General features: G+C 33.3%; 1 protein-coding gene across 12 annotated transcripts in view; it reads right to left on the minus strand.

The window, feature by feature from the left end:
- EHBP1 (EH domain binding protein 1) overlaps positions 1-20,402 on the minus strand; it is a 422,624-nt gene that overhangs the window by 226,755 nt on the left and 175,467 nt on the right. For all 12 annotated transcript variants that reach the window (XM_033124978.1, XM_033124981.1, XM_033124988.1 and 9 more), the window contains 2 exons: positions 18,702-18,797; positions 13,453-13,506 (listed from right to left, as the gene is read on the minus strand). In XM_033124978.1, the coding sequence (XP_032980869.1) occupies positions 13,453-13,506; positions 18,702-18,797 (150 nt within the window). The remainder of the gene's footprint in view (positions 1-13,452; positions 13,507-18,701; positions 18,798-20,402) is intronic.

Consider the following 20,402-nt stretch of genomic DNA (forward strand, 5'->3'; position numbering starts at 1 on the left):
TTAGAGAGGTTTCTAAAGAATTAAAATGAGGTATTTTATGTGAAAATATTTTGTGTTCTTTAACAAAACTTATCAAATATTATTTAAGATTTATGACGTTATTGACCAGTTGATGTAGTTTAATTTTATTTTAAAAGGCAGGGGAAGCAAGATCTTAAAGTTACTATATCACATCAGCCTAGCTAAGTAAACTGAGAAAGAACAGTAAACTGTAATAAATTCTAGTAAAGTATACCACCTGTTTAATTAATCTGTGTCAGAGCACAAAATTATTTTCATAATGGAATACATTTCATAAAATATAAAATACCGTTTTATACACTCATTCAGCCCATATTCTAAATCTTTACTTTGCCAAAAATACATAAGCAGGTGACCCCAATGTTCTCAAAGCCACCTCCCTTCTCATCAGAATTCTAATTCATTAGGGACAAGTTGGGGTCCAGGTAGCTGTGTTGTTAAAACGGGACATGGATGATTTTAAGTGAACACTGACCTAAAACTAACAACATCAACAGTTTTTCCCTTTATTACCCACCAGGTGAACCATGTAAATCTGTAGATTCACAGCAACTATACAGGGAATTTTTTAATTCCTTAATTATAATTCAACTAAATGGCTGTAAATTACTACAACCTAAAAAAAAATAAATAAACCACTCTTTTTACAATGAAATATTTAAGAAAGTAATCTACTGAACTGTATTGTATGTTGTTCCACAAAGCAGCCATGATCTCTCTTACCCTCTGCTCAAGTGAATCCAAGCCACCTAAAGCACTTGCCAAATACTTAACCTCTTATCTAAAGTCTCTTACTTGGAGTTCAGAAGGCAATACAGCGCCTTTGCCTATCACAATGCCTAGATTACAGCACACTCCCAACAAGGTCTGCGGCAGCACACCACAATCAAACCTACTAATATTTCTGCAGTAAAACGAGTCACACTAAGTAAAACTATTCACACTAAGTCGAGTAAATACTACCAACAGCCTCACTTCAGGTCAGGACAGGTTTTGCCATCAAATGAGTTTGAACCAAATTTCCAAAAAATAAACATTTTAAAAAGTCTCTAAGTAGTAGAGATTTTGGATTTTGAGGTTACAAATAAAGGATTGTAAAGATTTTTTTCTTTTAGGTTTCAACTTATATGCCACTTTCATTGGAAAGCTTCCCCAACCAAGACTGGGTTAGGTACTCTTTATACGTACGTACATATTTAACTCCTATAATTACTCCTATCTTAGTGGTTGCCTGTTTATCTCCCAACAGACTACAGGATATCTGTAGTTAGGGGCCACTTCTTTTTCACTATTACACTCTCAATAATTAGCAAATATCTGCCACCACATGGCATCCATTTAATAAACAGTGAATGATAAGCAATTATGACACTAAGACTTTAATTTAGTGAAGTTTTATAATATTACTGTACTTGCTTGATCGGTAAGGTACAATTAAAATCAATAAAGATGAATCTCCACATAATGAACAGGGACAAAAATCAGAAAAATCGAATCAAAAAGACTACCTAGTAGCATACATATTGTAATAGTATGAAAAGAGTGCTTTGTTGCTGCAAAATAAAACTTTTCCTTAAATTTGTTAGCTAGGACATTTTACAAAGTATACAACATGAAATAAATTAACATGCAGTAGTTTATTTACTATTTTAACAGAGATTTTTTTGTATTATATAGATAGATAGATAGATAGATAGATAGATAGATAGATAGATAAATACAGCACAGTTACCGTGTTTCCCTGAAAATAAGACCTAGCCGGACCATCAGCTCTAATGCATCTATTGGGAGCAAAAATTAATGTAAGACCCGGTCTTATATAAGACCTGGTATTGTATTATATTATATTATATTATATTATATTATATTATATTATATTATATTATATTATATCCAGTCTTACATTATATTAAAATAAGACCGAGTCTTATACTAATTTTTGCTCCAAAAGATGTGTTAGAGCTGATGGTCCGGCTAGCTCTTATTTTCGAGGAAACATGGTAGGTCCCTTTCTGTGTCAGGAATTTTAGAATGCAGAATCTGAAGACAGAAACTTCTTTCTTCTAATTAATATATTCTAATAAAATTGACAAATAATTAACAAAAGTGACAGACATTATGCAAGATGAAAATGAAAAACTAAATAAGTATTTAAGCAAATAGGTAGTTATACAAGAATCTTTGGATTGTGTGGATTCTAGCTGCCTCAAAGCACATATGCTCATTCTTGGGCATACCTTTCTTTTTTCTTTTAAGTGCAAAAACAGTTTCTCTATCATTTTCTTTAAAGCCAAAGGGTATCTTGAGAATAAAGGAAATGGGTTTTCCTCCAGAAGCTCATCTAAAAGATTTCTGAATCAGAACACACTAAATATTTAACATAAAGAAAACTGAGGGGGAAAAATGTATACATATGGACTTTCTCTGAAATTTAACCAAAATGAAAGTCAACTGGCTGACAAAGCCTCACTTAACTACTCCCCATATCAAGAAACCCTACCTAATTTACACAGACAGCCAGTCACCATTCATATAATCATATACAACAGAAAGTTGACAGGATAATTAAAAAACCAGAAAAGCCAGTCTGCACTATAAGCTTCCTACTCTAAATGCAGGAGTTTAGTTCTGAGGGGGTTAGGGGGAAAGCTTTGTTGCTTCTAATATTAAGTTAATTTTTTTCTATGTGGAACCAGGAACAAATAATATCACTTTTCAAAAAACAAAATAGCTAATTTTGAACCTTAGGCCTACCAGGTCAGAAAGATCATCTAAAAGGAATTTATATGTGTATTTTTTAAAAAAATTCCTTTGTAGTGGATCACCTTTTCTGACATGCCAATATCTCTTAACAAGTTCCTAAGTTGATGGTGTTCAAAAGTGACCTTCATTATTTACAAAAGAAATGATATCATATCTGAGATTACTTTAAATAATCTGGTGAAAAAGAAAAAGAAAAATGGGAGGATTGATGAAGTTTGGCAAAATATTGAAGATGTCAAAGCCAGGAGATGGATACATAGAGGTTTATTACATTATTCCTTCTACTTCTGTACATGTTTGAAATAATCTTAAATTTTTAAGTTGAGATTTTTAAAAATTTGGTCTTGATTAGATTTATCCAAACTGCTAAATTTGTATGAAGGAAAAGATTAGCAAAGGTCCTCTATATACTGCTTCCAGATTCCTGACTTACAAATCAAAAAGGGTTTAAGATTCTTGGACCATAAGAAAAGAACATGTTTGAGAAGCATATAGCAAACGAATGGCCTACAAGAGACCAAATAATACAGGGATCTTCCATGTATCATTCTTCTTCGAATGTAAACTGGTTAGTGCTGTATAGGATAACACTTAACTCTCTCAGCAAGGAATCACCATGGCTAAGCACATTGAGTTTTCTTGCCAACCTACAGCAGTGAGAGAATTCCACTTCCTCACTTCCTTCTTAACCAACTACAAGGAACAGGGTGGGGAAAGGACTGGCTTCCTAAATACAAAGTTGAATGAACTATAGAGGGAAAAAAACCTACCATATATTCACATATATAGTATATGATATAGTAGTATATAACACCAACCAATACAGCTACATGGGCATTAGTGATCAAACCACTCTTTAGTTATTGGGTGAACAGAAGAATAAAAAGTGGGGTATATTCTTAGTGGAAGTCTGAACCTCCTCTCCACCACTGAGTGTCACTCTCACATAGAAGGAATATCAGCAGGGATTGATCAGGTTCAAGAAAGTTAACTGGGTCAGATTTCTGGTGGGTGGAACATTAATAGGTATGCTATAACTAGAGCTACACTAGGGCAAATATCCTACCCTAAAAAAACTAGGTCATCTCTGATCAGTACTTAGATTATAAATTGTTGTATTGGTTACATGGCGAAGGAATGTTTCTAATTTTTGTAATGTGGGTTGTGGCATTCTTGTATGTACTATTCACCCTTTGGACCTTTAGAAAAGTGGTATTCAGGAGACTCCCCAGACCTCTTTTTGGCAATTATGTTTGTTCTCTGTATCTATGAGTCTGTTTCTGTTTTGCATTGTATGGTCACTTGTTTTTTAGATTTCACTGATAAGTGAAATCATGTGGTATTCCCCTTTCTCTGTCTGACTCATTTCACTTAGTATAAAACCTTCTAGGTCCATCCATGTTGTCACAAATGACAAGATTTCATTCTTTTTTATGGATGAGTAATATTCCATTGTAGATATATAGCACATCTCTTTATCCATACATCTATCAATGGACACTTAGGTTGCTTCCATATCTTGCCTATTGTAAATAATGTTGCAATGAACACAGGCATGCTATATCTTTTTGAATTAGTGTTTTCATTTACTTTGCATAAACACCCAGATATGGAATTGCTGGATCACATAGTTGTATTTTTAATCTTTTGAGGAACCTCCATACTGTTTTCCACAGTACTAGCTGTATCAATTTACATTCCCACCAACAGTGTACGAGGGTTCCTCTTTCTCCACATCCTCACCAACACTTATTTGTTCTCTTTTTGATAATAGCCATTCTAATAGCACGTGTGAGATGATATGTCATTGTGGTTCTGATTTGCATTTCCCTGATGATTAGTGATGTTCAGCATCTTTTCAGGTAGCTTTTTGCCACCTAAATGTCTTCTTTGGAAAAATGTCTAATACATTTTGATACCCCATAGATCTCTAGGAGGACAAAGCACCTCAAGTTAATAACATGTCTATTATGAAATTTAGTGGGTTAACAGTTTGAAAAATAGAGGTCTATTGATCTTTTGCAGGGAGCTCATGTTTTGTTTTGGTTGGTTTAGGTTTTTTTTTTTTTTTTCTCTCTTCCTCTTATCACCTCATCAAGAACGGTTACTACTCTAAATTCACCACTGTCTCAGTTGCCCTTACCTGATTTTTCTTTCCACTGCTTAGAATGCCTTTTTGCACAATTCTACTTTTTCTTAAAAACTAAAGCTCTGCAGTCACTTCCTCCAGAAAGTCTTCCCTCGACTCTACCCTCCTTTACAGTAGCCTAAGGATATATCTTCTCTTGTATATCTTTCTTTACTTATATGACACCTTCACTAGTTTATACATATCAGGAGGACAGGCTACTTTATGCCCTCAAATATAAATATCCATTGGGTTTTAAATGATGTGCCATTATTTTATATAATGCTAAGAAAGAAAAAAACACTACCAGTTATTAATTTTGGACAGCAAAAATGTAAGATAAGCCCAATTTCAGAGAAATTAAAAAGGGGGGAGGGGAAATACGCATCTCAGAATCGAAATTCTGCATGTCTTAACTAACTTTGTGTCTTCAATATTAACAAAATGTCTGGGCATATAGAAAATGCACATTAAATGTTTACAAAATGATTGAATGAATGAATTCAACATTGATTGGTACTTCTCATCAACATGCATTTTTGGATTCATTCAAAACCAAAAGTATCTAAGAATAAAAATTTTTAGATTTTAAAAACTAAGACCTATGGATATAATTTACAAATACACTGTTTCTGATTTTAGTTGAATAACCTAAAGTACCAGGAAATTTTTTTTTAATTTTCTAAATATAACTGTTATGGCGTCACATTAAAATAAAACTCACAATGTCAACTGTTTAGGTAAACAAACATTATATTATGGAAAATAAAAGAAAAACAGGTTTTTCTGCAGTATCCATTCTTGATGATCTGCACTAATAACTGGGAGATAGATGATAAATAATCTAAAATAAAGGATAACTTTAAAGTCACTTAGATTTGTTTTTGAAGTATATTCATATATTCATATTATGACTAGATGAAAACATAGACAGTCAGGCCTAGAAGTAGATTTTAATAAATTACCAACACTTGTTTAATTATAGAAAACAAACTAATCCTTAATTTTAGATTAAGTAGAAGATGCCCTAAATCAAAAGCTGAAAAACCATTAGAAAGATGAAAATATTTTTAAGTTTAATCTAAGCAAGATGTTTACAAGGTGCTTTGTTATTCACTTGAGATAATGATCAATTCTAGATATTTTGAGAAGCATAAGTGGTAGAAAGGAGCGGAAAAACTAAAATACTGCACAATAAATGTGGAAATATAGCTTCCTTTCCTTTATATTTTTCTATATCATCTAGTAAGAACAATATAAAAGTAGCTACCACTTCTGAGCTAAATGTTTTACACACATTTCTAATATTCAATAATCTTTGAAGTAGATATTAATAACCATAATTTTATACCTTAATACACTGAGGCTATAAAAGATTAAATAACTTGTGCGAGGGCACAAAGCTAGCATTAGTAACATCACCTCAGAATTTTGACATGTATATGTAGCTTTCTGGTCCAAAGCAAAAAGCTCAGAAAAAAATTGGGAAATCTTCCCTGTGACCAGAAACAAAAGAACCAAAAAAATGAAGACGGCATTATCTCAATTTACACAAAGAGGCAAGAAGGTTGCTTTGAGAAAAAAATATTCAGAATTCTAGGCACTGATAAATTCTGGGATTCCATTTTGTAATGTCTAACAGCAGTCAAGTAATTAATTCCCGTAACTTTTAGCCTGAAAATGTACAGTAACTAAAGACTACCTTTACAGGTTTACCAGTACAGAAGGCAGATTAAAAACTTCTCTACGATTCTATAATTTCAGATTATTTATTTCCATCTTTGTCACTAAACTAAGGTAGTTATTACAGAGGAGTTAACAGCAAAGGCCATGAAAAGACAAGACTGAATAAAATCCTGGCTTCTTAGCTATATAACCTTGAGCAAATTAGTTAACCTAAGTATCAATTTCTTTACCTATAGATAAGGTTATTAATATCTGACTCACAGTTAATGTAATGGGTAAATGAGATAATGGTGTATAAAGCATTCCACACAGTATCCAGTATACAGCAAGTGCCCAATAAATTTGTTAGGGTAATATATTTTGGTGACTTCTCTGTTTTATTGGGATATTTTATATTAAACAAAAACTTTATTTTTTTTTTATTGATTGTGGGGCTGTAACACAAAGTGCAAGGAAAAGAAAGGTATTAAAATTCCATTCAAAGTGTCAGAATACTTTGCAGCGGCAGAACAATTTACCAACAGACTCAAACAAAACCTAGATTTTACAAGAGAATACAGACTTAATCCTTTTAAATTTACTAGCTCTTCTGTACACACCGTGGAAGCACATTTTAAAGGTAAGGCAGAGCACAATATTGTAAAACTGTTATTGCTGCAATAATATGACTATTCTCCAGACAAGAGTCAATTTCATCATTCACCACTGAGGGGAGCTGTAACCTAAAAAAAGTTTATATAGAATCCCAAGGTTATTTTTAAACTTTCTCGTACCTCACATTTGTTTAACAAATTTTTACTAAACTACATTTCAAATTAATATGATAAGTATGGCTGAATTCTCTTCTGGAGACCTTATAAGGAATAAAAAGATTTGTTATATTCACATAATCATAAAATCTCTATCCCCTTTCCTGCTTTTTCTCCACAGCACTTATCTAACATACTATCACATATTTAATGTACATTATATATCATCTAACATAGTATATATGTCACATACATTAATTTTATTCTCTCACACACAAACAAATGTAAGCTCCATAAAAAAGGTTTTTTTTAATGTTTTATACACCACTCTATTTTTAGTACCTCGAACAGTGAGTGCCCAGCACAAAATACATGCAGAAAATTAAATGCTACTGAGGTGAGTCAGTGAACAAATGAATACAGGTTCATTTATTTAAAACGTTAAAAATACATTAGATGATGTCTAGTAGTCCCCCCTTGTCCATGGTTCACTTTCCAAGGTTCCAGTTACCCATGGTCAACCGAAGTCCAAAAATATTAAACAGAAAATTCCAGAAATAAACAATTCATAAATTTTAAATTGCACACCCTTCTGAGTATCGTGATGAAGTCTGGTGCTGTCACATTCTGTCCCACAGGGAACTGAATCATCCCTTTTGTCCTGAGTATAGGCTACCTGCCCACGAGTCACTGAGTAGCCTTGTAGGTTATCAGATGGACTGTGGAGGTACAGCAGTGCTCCTGTTCAAGTAACCCCTATTTTGCTTACTAATGGCCCCACAAGCTCATTAGAGATGCTTGCTGGCAATTAGAATATGACAAAGAGAAGCCCTAAAGTGCTCCCTTTAAGTGAAAAGGTGACAGTTCTTGACTTAATAAGGAAAGAAAAAAACATCGTATGCTGAGAATGCTAAGATCTACAGGAAGAATGAATCTTCCACCCATGAAATTACCTAATTTCTAAATTAAAATTTATCATGGGTATGTATGTATGTATGTATTTTTGCTATACATACATACATACATACATACCCATGATAAATTTTAATTTATAAACATATATATGTATATATATGGTTCCATACCGTCTGTGGTTTCAGGCATCCACTGGGAGTCTTGGAATATATCCGCTGTGGATAAGGGAGGACTACTATAAAGCCAACTGCTACTACCTGAAACATGTAGGGTCTACTTATAATGAATTTTGGTTTAAAAGAAAATGTCTAAAAGCACTTATTTAATCCTATACATGAGTATATAGGCAGATCTCATGAGAATGGCTTAATATACATTTATAGTGGAATTCCTCTTAAGTGATTTGAATGGCACAGAGAGTTGGTCAATTAAACAGAGAATTATGAATACTGATACACATTTTCGTTTTGTTGAGTACATATTAATGTGTTTCATTCACCAGTTTCATGGCCTCTTCTCTGAGTATAACTTTGTTGATTGCTGATTTTTTTTCCCCTATAATCAGCACGCATAATGTATCATTAGTGCATTTCAATTTTTTTTAAACGAAATGAATACTTCGGGACAATTGAGAAACAATATGAATAAAAACTTCCAGATTTTTATAAATTTGTCCCAATTTTTTACAGTTGTATTTCCACAAAAGATTTTACAGCAGTTTTTAACCACTCACTTTTATCAACTCTTTCTAAAGCGTTTAACAGTTTTTATGAAAAAATTCTTCAAACTGGTTGGCCTGTGAAATATCTAATTTAATTATGTAATTATAATAACAGGTCAGCAGCCTTATAAGAGGTTCTGTAAGAGACAAACCCTACTTACAACTTAACTTGGAAAAGCAAAATATGTAGGAGAGTGTCAGAGGGTGACCTACTCCGTGTTTCCCTGAAAATAAGACCGGGTCTTATATTAATTTTTGCTCCAAAAGACGCATTAGAGCTTATGTTTAGGGGATGTCATCCTGAAAAAATCATGCTAGGCTTATTTTCCATTTAAGTCTTATTTTGGGGGAAACACGGTAACCATGTTGACACGGGCGGACTTAAAACTAGGATGCTTTACAGACAGCATGGAAAGCCTGGGGTAATCTATGTAAATTACGTAGAGGTTGATCAGAAGAGCTCCTACAGGATCTTTCACATACTACCTCACTGCCACTACAGTCTACTTGTTGAATTTTTCTTCAATATAGTTGATGGATACTTACGTAATTCCTGTCTTAAAAATAGTAATTCTTACAGAATTTCTAACAGTTAATTGAGCTTAACTGTAATCATTCACTCACTCTTTCAACAAATATGTATTGAGTGCCTATTACACAAAAAGGCATTATGTAAAAAATGTAGTATATAAAGAGATTAAATGGAACAGAACTTTTCCCCCTGTTAAATTTACTTATCCAAGCAGGGGTCTTGTTAGGCATCTCAGAAAATTGACCCAGATTTTCTTTTCCAAAGCAGGTAAAAAGGAATTAACGCCTGGATAGGAAAGAAAAAACTATTCTCAAAATTCATTTATTCCTTTCACTGTATAGGAGTTGGTCCCGGCAGAAAGAAATTAAGTTCCTTCCCAATTCTAGTCTATTTTCAGTAAGAGTACATTACTTTCCTTTTTTGTTTTGTGTTAGAGGTTTAATTCTATGACCTCATCCTTTGACATTAGATAGATCATAGCTTATGATAGTTATCCTAATTTAAAGTATGTAAATTAATACATTCTGTTTTAAGTTAATATATTTTAAATGCTTTAGTTAAAACATATGCATTCATCCTCTTTCCTGTGCATTAAGAACAATTTCACAATACTTCTAAAGTCTGGTAACTATATACAACATAAGTAAGTATAATGGATGAATTTAACATTTACTTTTCTCTCTTTAACCTCTTTAAAAAATAAACATGATGCTAGTAAAATAGGTCTAACTGTTTCTTAAAAAAAAAAACCTGCTGTAAAAAGAGGCACAAGCCAACAATAATAAAATCATAGGAAATTCATCTAATAAATGTCATTTTCTTGTACTGGGCCCCTCACAAGCATTATTAATTGTCATCATTATTAATGACTGGTAAACTGCCTTCCTCCCACATTCTGATTAATTTTAATTTTCTTCAGATTAGCTCTTCAATACCTAGATTCCCCGAAGTTTTGGCTATCTCTTAAAAGACAGGTATAATTTTTTTTACACCCATGGCTGAATAATTAGGTTTCTACTACAAAGGGTAATATCTTCCTTTATATGAAAAGCGAGTTTATACAATTCAATTTTCCTTTCTTTAAAAAATTAAACTATAGTTGACGTACTATATTATGTGAGTTTCAGGTGTATAATATAGTTATTCAAGATTTATATACCTTACAAAGTGAACACTGCAAAAACTCTAGTAACCACCTGTCACCACACAAAGTTATTAAGATACTGACTATACTGACTATATTCCCTATGCCGTATACTACAGGCATACGACTTATTTGTTTTAAAACTGGAAGTTTGTACTTCTTATTCCCCTTCACCTTTTTTGCCCAAACAACTTAATATTTTTTAAATCTGGCTTAGTAAATAACTATCATAGAAACGAAAAGTAGAAAGAACTGTTGTGCTAAAAAGTTCAGAAGAGAAAACTTGCAACAATACTCATATTCCATTTCAGAAATAAAAGTATATAGAAAATACATTGATACAGAGTTTTAAAGAAAGATATAAATTAGGGAGATATTAATTTATTCCAAAATGCTACAGTGGATAATTATTTTAAATATTGCATTCTCCATGAACTAGAAAATAAAAAATTTGATCTACAAAAAGGTAATTTTCAAAAGTTTATAAAAATATTTCTATCAACTAAAACAAAGTCACAAACCTAGAAAAGCCCTCTGAGGTCACTTAGAAAAAAACTCTTCATTTTACAGATGACGAAACTGAGTCCTAAAATATAATCTCAAAGTCACCACTTTTAAAGACACAAAATTAGGATTTATACTCAATTCTAATTCAATTAAAAATTAATATTTTCTACTATGAGATGGGAGAAAGAAAAATGCATTTTTTTCAAATAAGAATATGAGGAGGCAAAGAGATAAGGAAGTAGAAAATCTTTCAGCTATTAAAAAGCATGATGGCCAAGAATTTCCACAAGTCCAGTGTTTTGCCACTACTTAATTCAGAATAAAGTCTTCAAAATCATTGGATAGCATAGTAAAATTTAATCTCTAGTAAAAGTTCAATTAAAATGTTGGTTTTATAGTTTTATAAACAACATGAATAATAGTTAAAAGCCATCTATACTTATTGGATTTTTATATATCTAATTTATTAATAAACATTTGGAGAGAAGGAATTCTAACATATTTTATTTTCCATTTTCTTCCTATGGCCATTCTCTTCTTACCCGACAGATTTCTAGCAACTTCAATCATTTGAGTAAAAAGCAGGCAAATGAGCAAAATAAGCTTCTGAGCTAAAATAAATATTATTTTTCATTAAAAGGATAAAAATCATACTTTTTGACTTGAGAAACACCTCAAAATGAAAAGGATAATCCAAAACATACCTCTTTATCTAATGACCCATTTAAAATCTGTTTTATTTTAAATGTTAATATTTCTCTATTGACCTTTAAAATACCTTTATAAAATATATAACAGAATTTAATAAAAGGATTTTTCCTAAAATCTGATACATTTGAATGCTGTTGCATTGAAACCTAATGTATATCTGATAGCTTTTTTATTTTTTTTCACTTCCACTTTCAGCAGGGTTAGTAAATTCATAACCTATTCTTCAGAAATTTGAAACTGGTGTACTTCTATCCTAAGAGTAATTAATTGTGTAGTAGGAACACCTTTCTAAACAAATATAAAGTTAATTTTTACATACTTTTATCATTAATTACAATCCAAATATAATTGGCCAATTTCTTAATACATCAAGTTGACAAAGAGACTTCATATGTATAATAAAGCCAGGAATATTGAAAACTAAAAGAACATCCAGGTGGAGAAGCTTCTGATATCAGAATGAAAGCTAGCTTTTGAAGCTGTAACCAATTTCAAGAAGACCAAGTATATTTGCTTTTAAAACGTCCATGGCTACTCTGAGTATAAAGTTCAAATCTATCACTACAGAAAAGCCAGAATTGTTAACGTGTGTGAACCGTGAACACAACGACACTGGCTGGATATGGCAGCCATCAGAACTCCACCTACAGTGCTTGGACCTGATCTCACTCCCAAGCTTCCCCGCTCTTCCAGACTAAAAATGGCCCAGTTACTGCTGGAAAAGTAAAGATTCCTTTTATCACTGAGATACAAAACAAAGTCAGGCTCTGTGCTCCGTTTGGAAGGAAGGCTATGCTGCAAAGCATGTTATAAATGTGTTATAAATATATTTTAGAACTTTAACAGTGATCGTGACAACAATGATGACGGCAGTGTTTGGAGAAGCTGCTATTCGTTGAAAGTATTTAACCCTCACAACAATCCTATAAATGTATGGCTGAGAAGCCAAGAAACTTAACATGATCAGAGCTTGTAAGTGAAAAAGCTAGGGCTGAAAATCTGGTCTACGTGACTCCAGAACCCACACTCTTAATTTACTCTATTTTCATTGCCTATCTTCCTTAATCCCCATTTAAAAACATTTACTGAACACATACTATATGCCTGCTAGCCACTTGGGATTCCACAATATGTAAATTAATTAAATATGATTATTAAAGCACCAATCAAGAAGAATCCTTCAACTGAAACAAAGAATTAAAACATGTACTTTATTTTTAAAATATTTCAAAAGTCACTCATGATTTCATTCAACAAATGTTTAAATGAAATTTTCTATGTGGAAAGCACCATGCTAGAAGCTGAACAGATAAAAAGATGAATACGACATGGTCTTTCCCTCAAGTCCCCAAAAGAATACATAGAGTATATACATAATTCAGTAGTGAAGAGTATTTTTACTTTTATGGCTTAAACAGAAGTATTTCTTACAAATAATTCTATTGGCTGTCATTTCATTAGAAAGATTCTAAAAGTAACAAATCACTATTTAATTTTCAAAAGGCTACATTTCTCCTACCACCAAAATGCTATAGTTAAAAATGTGAAAGGTGACAAAATTTGTCATTAGCTTACATTTTCTATGACAAATGTCCACTCTTTGTCTTCAAATTCCTCTGCATGAGGATCCTGTAACAAAAGCAAAATTAAGTTGAAATACATTTCTTTAATCTAATCAATCCAACGAATAAAATACAGGCAGCTTTGCTTTTAGCCTTACCAACTTTTAAAAAGGGAGAGGCAGAATGGCCTATTCTTATGGAACTTCAAAATTTCTCTAAATTTAAAGCATTATTTCATCTTGAGAAATTCTCTATTTTACTTATATTGATGCATATCACTATCTTCCATCACTGCATAGATGACAAGATAAAATGAAACCCGATCAGACAGATAACTTACTGAGTGAACTACTAAGAAGCATTTATTAAGATACTGGATGCTTCTATAAAGCCCTACCTTCATTTTTATACCTGTATTTCAAACTACAAGTACCATTTGAGGAACGGTTTTCTTTGGTGCAGAGATTTTGTAAATATCTGGAATTTCAAAGCACTTCAAAGGACTTCACAATCTACACATAATGGCAGATTGGCATGGCTGTGGATACTCTCATCCCCCACCACTCCCATTAATCCTGGAAGTGCCTCAGAAACCTGAGAAAGGGTAATGGATCCTACAAGCAAATGCATCAAAAAAAAAAAACAAAAAAAAAACAGATGAGGCAACTTTTGCAAGTATTTACTTGACAAACATTTACTAGGTACTTATTGTATAAGGGAGTGTAGAGGTGTTGTATGGATTCAAACATAGTTGTCTTTGCCTTTGAAGACAAAAAAATGAATCTAAATAAATGTATGATGAAGGAAATACACGGTTTTACCATATTAGAAAACAACACATCACTTCTTACAGGAATGAACAGGAAAAGCTTTATGAGAGAAAGCATCTGGGCTAGGTGGGATGGTATAGGATTCTACAGGCATTAGATTATGTAAAGACGAAAGGCAACAGAGTATAAGACATAAAACAAGGAAAGTGGTGAGAGGTCTCATCACAATGCAGTGAAGTTATTCAAGTCCAATTCCTTGTGTTAGAGGTGGGGGAGGAATGAAGGAAACTTTAGGCTCAACATTCTACTCTAAGAGTGAGCGAGCACACACAGAGGGGGGACAAGCGCTGCTGTTCCCCTACTGGATCTCAGGTCTCACATGCTTCTCCTAGGGAAGCATCTACTTCATGACTGATTCCATTTGAGTTTATTATTAATCTTCTGTTTCTATTGCCACGGTTCAGGCCCTTACTTTGTGCCTAGACAAAAGCGACTACAACATTCTCAGTCTCTCTGCCCTCCAATCAGTCTTGTACATGGCTCAGTTCTCCCAAAGACAGTTCTGACTATGTTAACCAACTCAGATTTCTTTAATGACTCCCTACAACCTATGGGATAAATTCAAAATTCTGTAATTACTTCTTTATCTGTTTACTTTTTTTTCTTTTTCCTTTTTTTTTTTTTTTTTTTTACTATCATAGCAGAGTGGTTGGCTAACTGAGCTGTACTGAGGCACCTATTTCTATGAGTAAAATCACACAAATAAAAACCTGCCAAACAGGCATTTCCTTGGTGATAATGGGCAGGAGGAGGTAGCAAAAGGTGGAAGAGAAAGAGAGAGAGTTCTACTTGATATTTGTTTCCCCAGCCTGGCCCTGCCCATGAGGTAGGTTTGTGGAGAGAGAATACTATCAATAAAGATGGAAGGAGCTTTTCCATGAAGAATTTAAAGCACAAACTTTAGAGACCAAGTAATAAAGTGTGACACAATGTGCAGGAAAAAGACATCTTACCTCCCTGGCTGTCCTACCCCCTCATTTTGGGAGGAATGCAGCACAGCTACAGCACAGCTAGTACAATTAATAATAATAATAATAATAATACAAAATATTTGTATTATAATAATACAAAAATAATTATATAATACAAAATAATAATACACACTCTGCTCCGGCTATTGTGCTAAGTGTTTTAATCATCACAGCAACTTATGAAATGGGTACTATTTTTATTCCTATTTAACAGAACAGAAAACAGACCTAAAGATGTATTGTGCCACAGTGAACAACTAATAAGTATTAAAACTCTGTTACACTTCCAGGTCTGTTTTATTTTTAGCTACATTGTTCGTTCAGTTTTACCAGAGTGTCCCCAGGACCTAGAAAAGTACTGGCCACACAAGGGGCACTCAAGAATATTTGATGAATGAATAAGCATGTCATAAATTAACAAGTATAGAACAATGCCTTACATATTACATCCATTAATTCTCAAAGCAGAGAAAACATTTTTTTAAAACACTGATGACGTAGTATCCCTAAAAGAATACTTTCAATGGGACCAAGGGACATATCTGTAGGGCAAAGTCAACAAAAAGATGTACAAGAGAAACAGTTAATGTTCATTTTCAAGACACTGTAAAATGGCATAGCTACACGATTAACTGTATTATTGACCAGACAAAAACATTTGCAATGAAGATTGCTTCCACCTTGAATCAATTAAGCCTTCTTTGTATCCCACTCTCTACCCTCTAGATCAGGGTTGTCCAAACTTTTTTCAACGTTTTTCACCAAGGGCCATATGCAGTAAAATACACAAACAGCCGGGCCACTCACTCGAGGTGAAGTACCTATTGCCTCACCTGGTTTATTTAAGTAAACTAAATATATTTTTGGAATTCGCTGCGGGCCAACTAAAAATGTATTGCGGGCCGCAGTTGGCCCGCGGGCTGCAGTTTGGACACCCCTGCTCTAGAGTCTCCTTTCTTACCACTGCAGTAAAGAAAAAAACTGAAAATGGCTTAAAGAGAGCCATTTTTCTTCTCAAAACACTAACAGACTTTTTTTTTTCATTTACCAGAAACAGCTATTTCAATCTAATTCAAATTTCAAAAACAAGCACGCAGGCTAAAAGAATTAATTTCTGGTTAAATCACAGAAAAATGGAACATACTGATAACTGCTTTAAAACGTACTTTGTAAGCACACCTCTGTGAATACTTCAGACAAAAAGTTTAAAGTAGTTCTTTCCTACTTGCAAATTTCAAGAGTATGTGAATTGTGAGCCTTTATTATAAGTAAAAGAAAGGGTAAAATATGAAAAAAAATTTCCACTTGAATATTTTAAACACTGTTCAAAACAAGATCCAAAAATTACCATGAAGGAATGAAAAGTTGTTTTGTTTTATGTTTCTGCTTTTCTATTAGAATTCGGGGGACGGGGGAATTGGGGGAGTTAGGAAAATCAAGGTGTGGGGTGAAAATATTCTTTAAATATTTTAAATAATCACAAGGTTGCCTCAAGAGCACAACTGAACAGAAATGTTTAATACAGCAAACTGCGGAGGAAGGGGGTATTTGGAGTTTTTTCTACAGACTAACACTCAAAGTCATAAAAGTCCAGTGATACAGATATGCTGTACATTCTCATCAGTACTTGAAAACTACACTTATCTCCTAATCCTCCGAGTAACACATTTCAACAGCCACTTTTAACTCAGGATCACTCAGTACATATCCTTTCCCCAAAGACATGGCTTGTCAGCTATTTATCACCTCTATTCTAACCCCTTGTTCTCTATTATCCTTTTTTTAAGTTATATAACCATGTACGTTCATTTGCTTTACCAATATAAACAACAAACTAAATAAAAACACTCAAGAGATTACTTAAAAGTCTTCCTCAAGAATGTCACAGGCCTTGCTGTTGTAGTCTATATTCATAGACGTTTTTATTACAGAATAGGCAGCACAGTGTAGAAGAAAGAAGAGGGCTAAATCACAGTGTGACTGGACCAGTTACCTTCTACTTCAGTCTCAGTTTTCTTATCAGTACAATGAAAATAATTATAGAACTTTAGGGTTGCTGTGAGAATTAAATCAAATACTCCAAAGGTCTCACAGTTAACTTCCAAGCTTACTTCATTCCAGTAGGAAAAATATGGATTAGGGGGGTTTCTTAACAAGTTTTTAGGACAGTTGGATGAAGGGCAATAGGATGGTTCTGATCCTCTGAAAAAAATAAGAGCAGCTACTGCCTCAGCCCTTATTTCTCCCTGGGCAAATCAAGTATTGTGTATATATGACAACCATAATCAAGTAATGTTACAATGTCAGTAACAGCAATATCAAAATTAAAATGTACACAAAGTGTTAAGAATATTTTGTAAAATAGAATACATGAAACACAGAGCATTTAAAAGTAGTATTCCATTCATGCGTTAGTACATTAACATTCATCACATTGTTTTGTTCTATTGATCTCTGCAGTAGTTTCTGAATAAATGACTTAACATAATGGATCACAAAATCAAAAGCAACTTTTTTACACAGTGATTTCATACTTGAAGCTATATAACATTGCTCTACTTAAATTTCATGTCCTGAAATACTTAATGGATTTTCATAAACTTCATGTTACTAAATTATGTTTAATGAGATGCCTTCTTCCTCCTGTTCTGCAAAAGTAACTTCAATACAATTGGAATGATTCAAAGAAGAAATGAAGCATTTGTTTTCTAATTTCACCACTTTCAAAGAGGCTAAAACTGGGACATACTTGACCCCACAAATTTTTTATTTTTTATTTTTTTTGGAGTAGGTAAGAAGTTGGTTAGGAAAGTAAATATTCTAGTGCTTAATCACCATATGTACAAGAAACACTTTATAATGTTTCAAGAAATATGGAAGACTTTCAAGAATAAAAACACACTTATAAAATAAGCAGGTAGGCATATGCACAGCTATGTTTTTGGATTTGGACTTTGAATTTACAACTGGAATTTTGCTTTTAAGCTACAGTATTTATAAAATATTAACATCAATAAAATATTTACCAAATGTCAATTTAAAACTGACCTTCTTATACTAACATCACTAAAATATTTATCAAACACTAATTTTAAAACATATCTTTATTAGTCAAAAAAGACTAATAAAGTGAGGCTCAGAACTAAGAATTCCACAAACCTCAGCTCTCCACAGGAAAAGCACTTTAAAGTTTCTTATGGGTAGAATGTAGGAAGTAGTAAAAGAAGTATTCCAACTGATCTTAATTGTAACAAGTTCAAAAGGACTCCCAAATTATTCTGACTTTATAGACCATGAAATACCCTTGCATTGTTAATAAATTGCTATATCCCTAAAAATAATGCACATCAAGGTACCAGGTTGGACCCAAATGTATAGAATAATGAATACTGGAATATTCTGTCATTTAGAACCCTATTTATCTAATAATAAATTCTTTAACTTATAAAAATGGAACTTACCTTAAAAAGTGTCACAGTGATTTCAATGTTTTCAGGAACAGGCCACACTACAACACCACGGTATGGATTTTTTATTCCAGGTTGCCAGCTATGAGCCTAGAATAAAAATAATGGCTTCAATATGAAGTACAGGAAATGCAACATTAATAATTTACAAAAAATATATGGACCCTATTTAACTATCCATTAGATGTGTCGTCTCCCTGAAAGAAAACAAATTAGTCAAAAACTTTTCAAGCATTAAACTTGGGCCATGACAGCTGTATCACATAATAGCTATTTGTACATGACTACCTGTAAACAAACCTTTGCCCTCTCCACCCCCTGCCACCCCCCACACACAAAAGAAGATGCAAAAATGAACTGTGTCACATTTTCAAAAGCTACTATTTGTGACTGGATAAAAATTTTATTAGGAGACATTTAAAAAATTATTTTTGTGATCTAGGAACTTAAAGGCAAATTCATTCATTAGAAGGAAAAACTAATTGTATACTTTGCATTTAAGTTCATTTCCCATTAGACTGTTAATGTTCATTTGGAACAAGTAAAGAAAGCAGTTTTTGCAGTTAATATTTCTAGTACTTACAATTTCAGCGGTTTTTTTCCTTGTAAATCTTGATTATCAAGGCTCCCTAAGGAACCAACCTTCTCCCCAACCAAAAAAAATTTTTTGTGGGTTACCACTATAGTTCTTCCTTCGTGGTGGCATTTCTAGCCAAAGGTGATGAAAGATTAGGTATACAAGATACCTCACCTAAGGCTTCATCCCTACCGGCTGTCCATGGTCATGCCACGAAGGTGATAATAAAAGCTAACACTTACGGAGGATATTCTGTACGTCAGTCCAGGTTTGAAATTTACTTGTATTTAACTCATTTAATTTGCCTAAAATTCCTATGAGGTAGCTACAGCTACCATTCCTTCCTTCCTTCCTTCCTTCATTCACTCACTCCCTCACTCAATTGATACTATCTGCCAAGCACTGTCTAGGCACTAGAGTTGTAAAACAGCAATCTGCCTTCACAATATAGTAGGAAGAAACAGGTAGACCAAAAAAGAAAACAAAAAGTAAAATATATATTTAGTATGTTAGGTAGAGAGGTTAAGTGCTCTGGAGAAAAATGTAAGTAGGGAAGGAGAATGGAGGGGAGCAAGAGAAAGTATTAGGTTGGTGCATAAGCAACTTCGGTTTTTGCAATTGTTTTTAACCTTTTAAACTGTGATTACTTTTGCACCAACCTAATAATAACTTCCAATAGGGCAGTCAGAGAAAGTATCATTGAGAAGGTAACACTTAAGAGAAGGCCTTAAGCGCTATAAGATTCAGATATGTCAATACATGAGAAGAGCTTCCCAAGAAGATGGAACAGCAACTAGAAAGGTGCTGAGGCAGTAAGGTAACAATGCGGCTGATGTGGCTGGAGCAGAGTCATCAAACAGAGCAGTAGGAGGTAAGGCCAGACAAACAAGGGCGGGCCTAGTTATATAAGGACCTGGGAGGTCGCTGCAAAGATTCTGGCAGAGGAATGATTATCTAAATTATGTGTTAGCAGATTCACTCCAACTAATGTATCAAGATGAGCGCCCAGTTGTAAGAGAGGAAACAGGGAGACCAAGCATGAAGCTACTGCGATAAACCCGGGGAGAGCTGACAGTGACTTGGCTTAGTGTAGTAGAAAAATGGTACAAACCAGCTAA

Source organism: Rhinolophus ferrumequinum, chromosome 13 (genome assembly GCF_004115265.2).
Source record: "Rhinolophus ferrumequinum isolate MPI-CBG mRhiFer1 chromosome 13, mRhiFer1_v1.p, whole genome shotgun sequence".
Lineage (NCBI taxonomy): Eukaryota > Metazoa > Chordata > Mammalia > Chiroptera > Rhinolophidae > Rhinolophus > Rhinolophus ferrumequinum.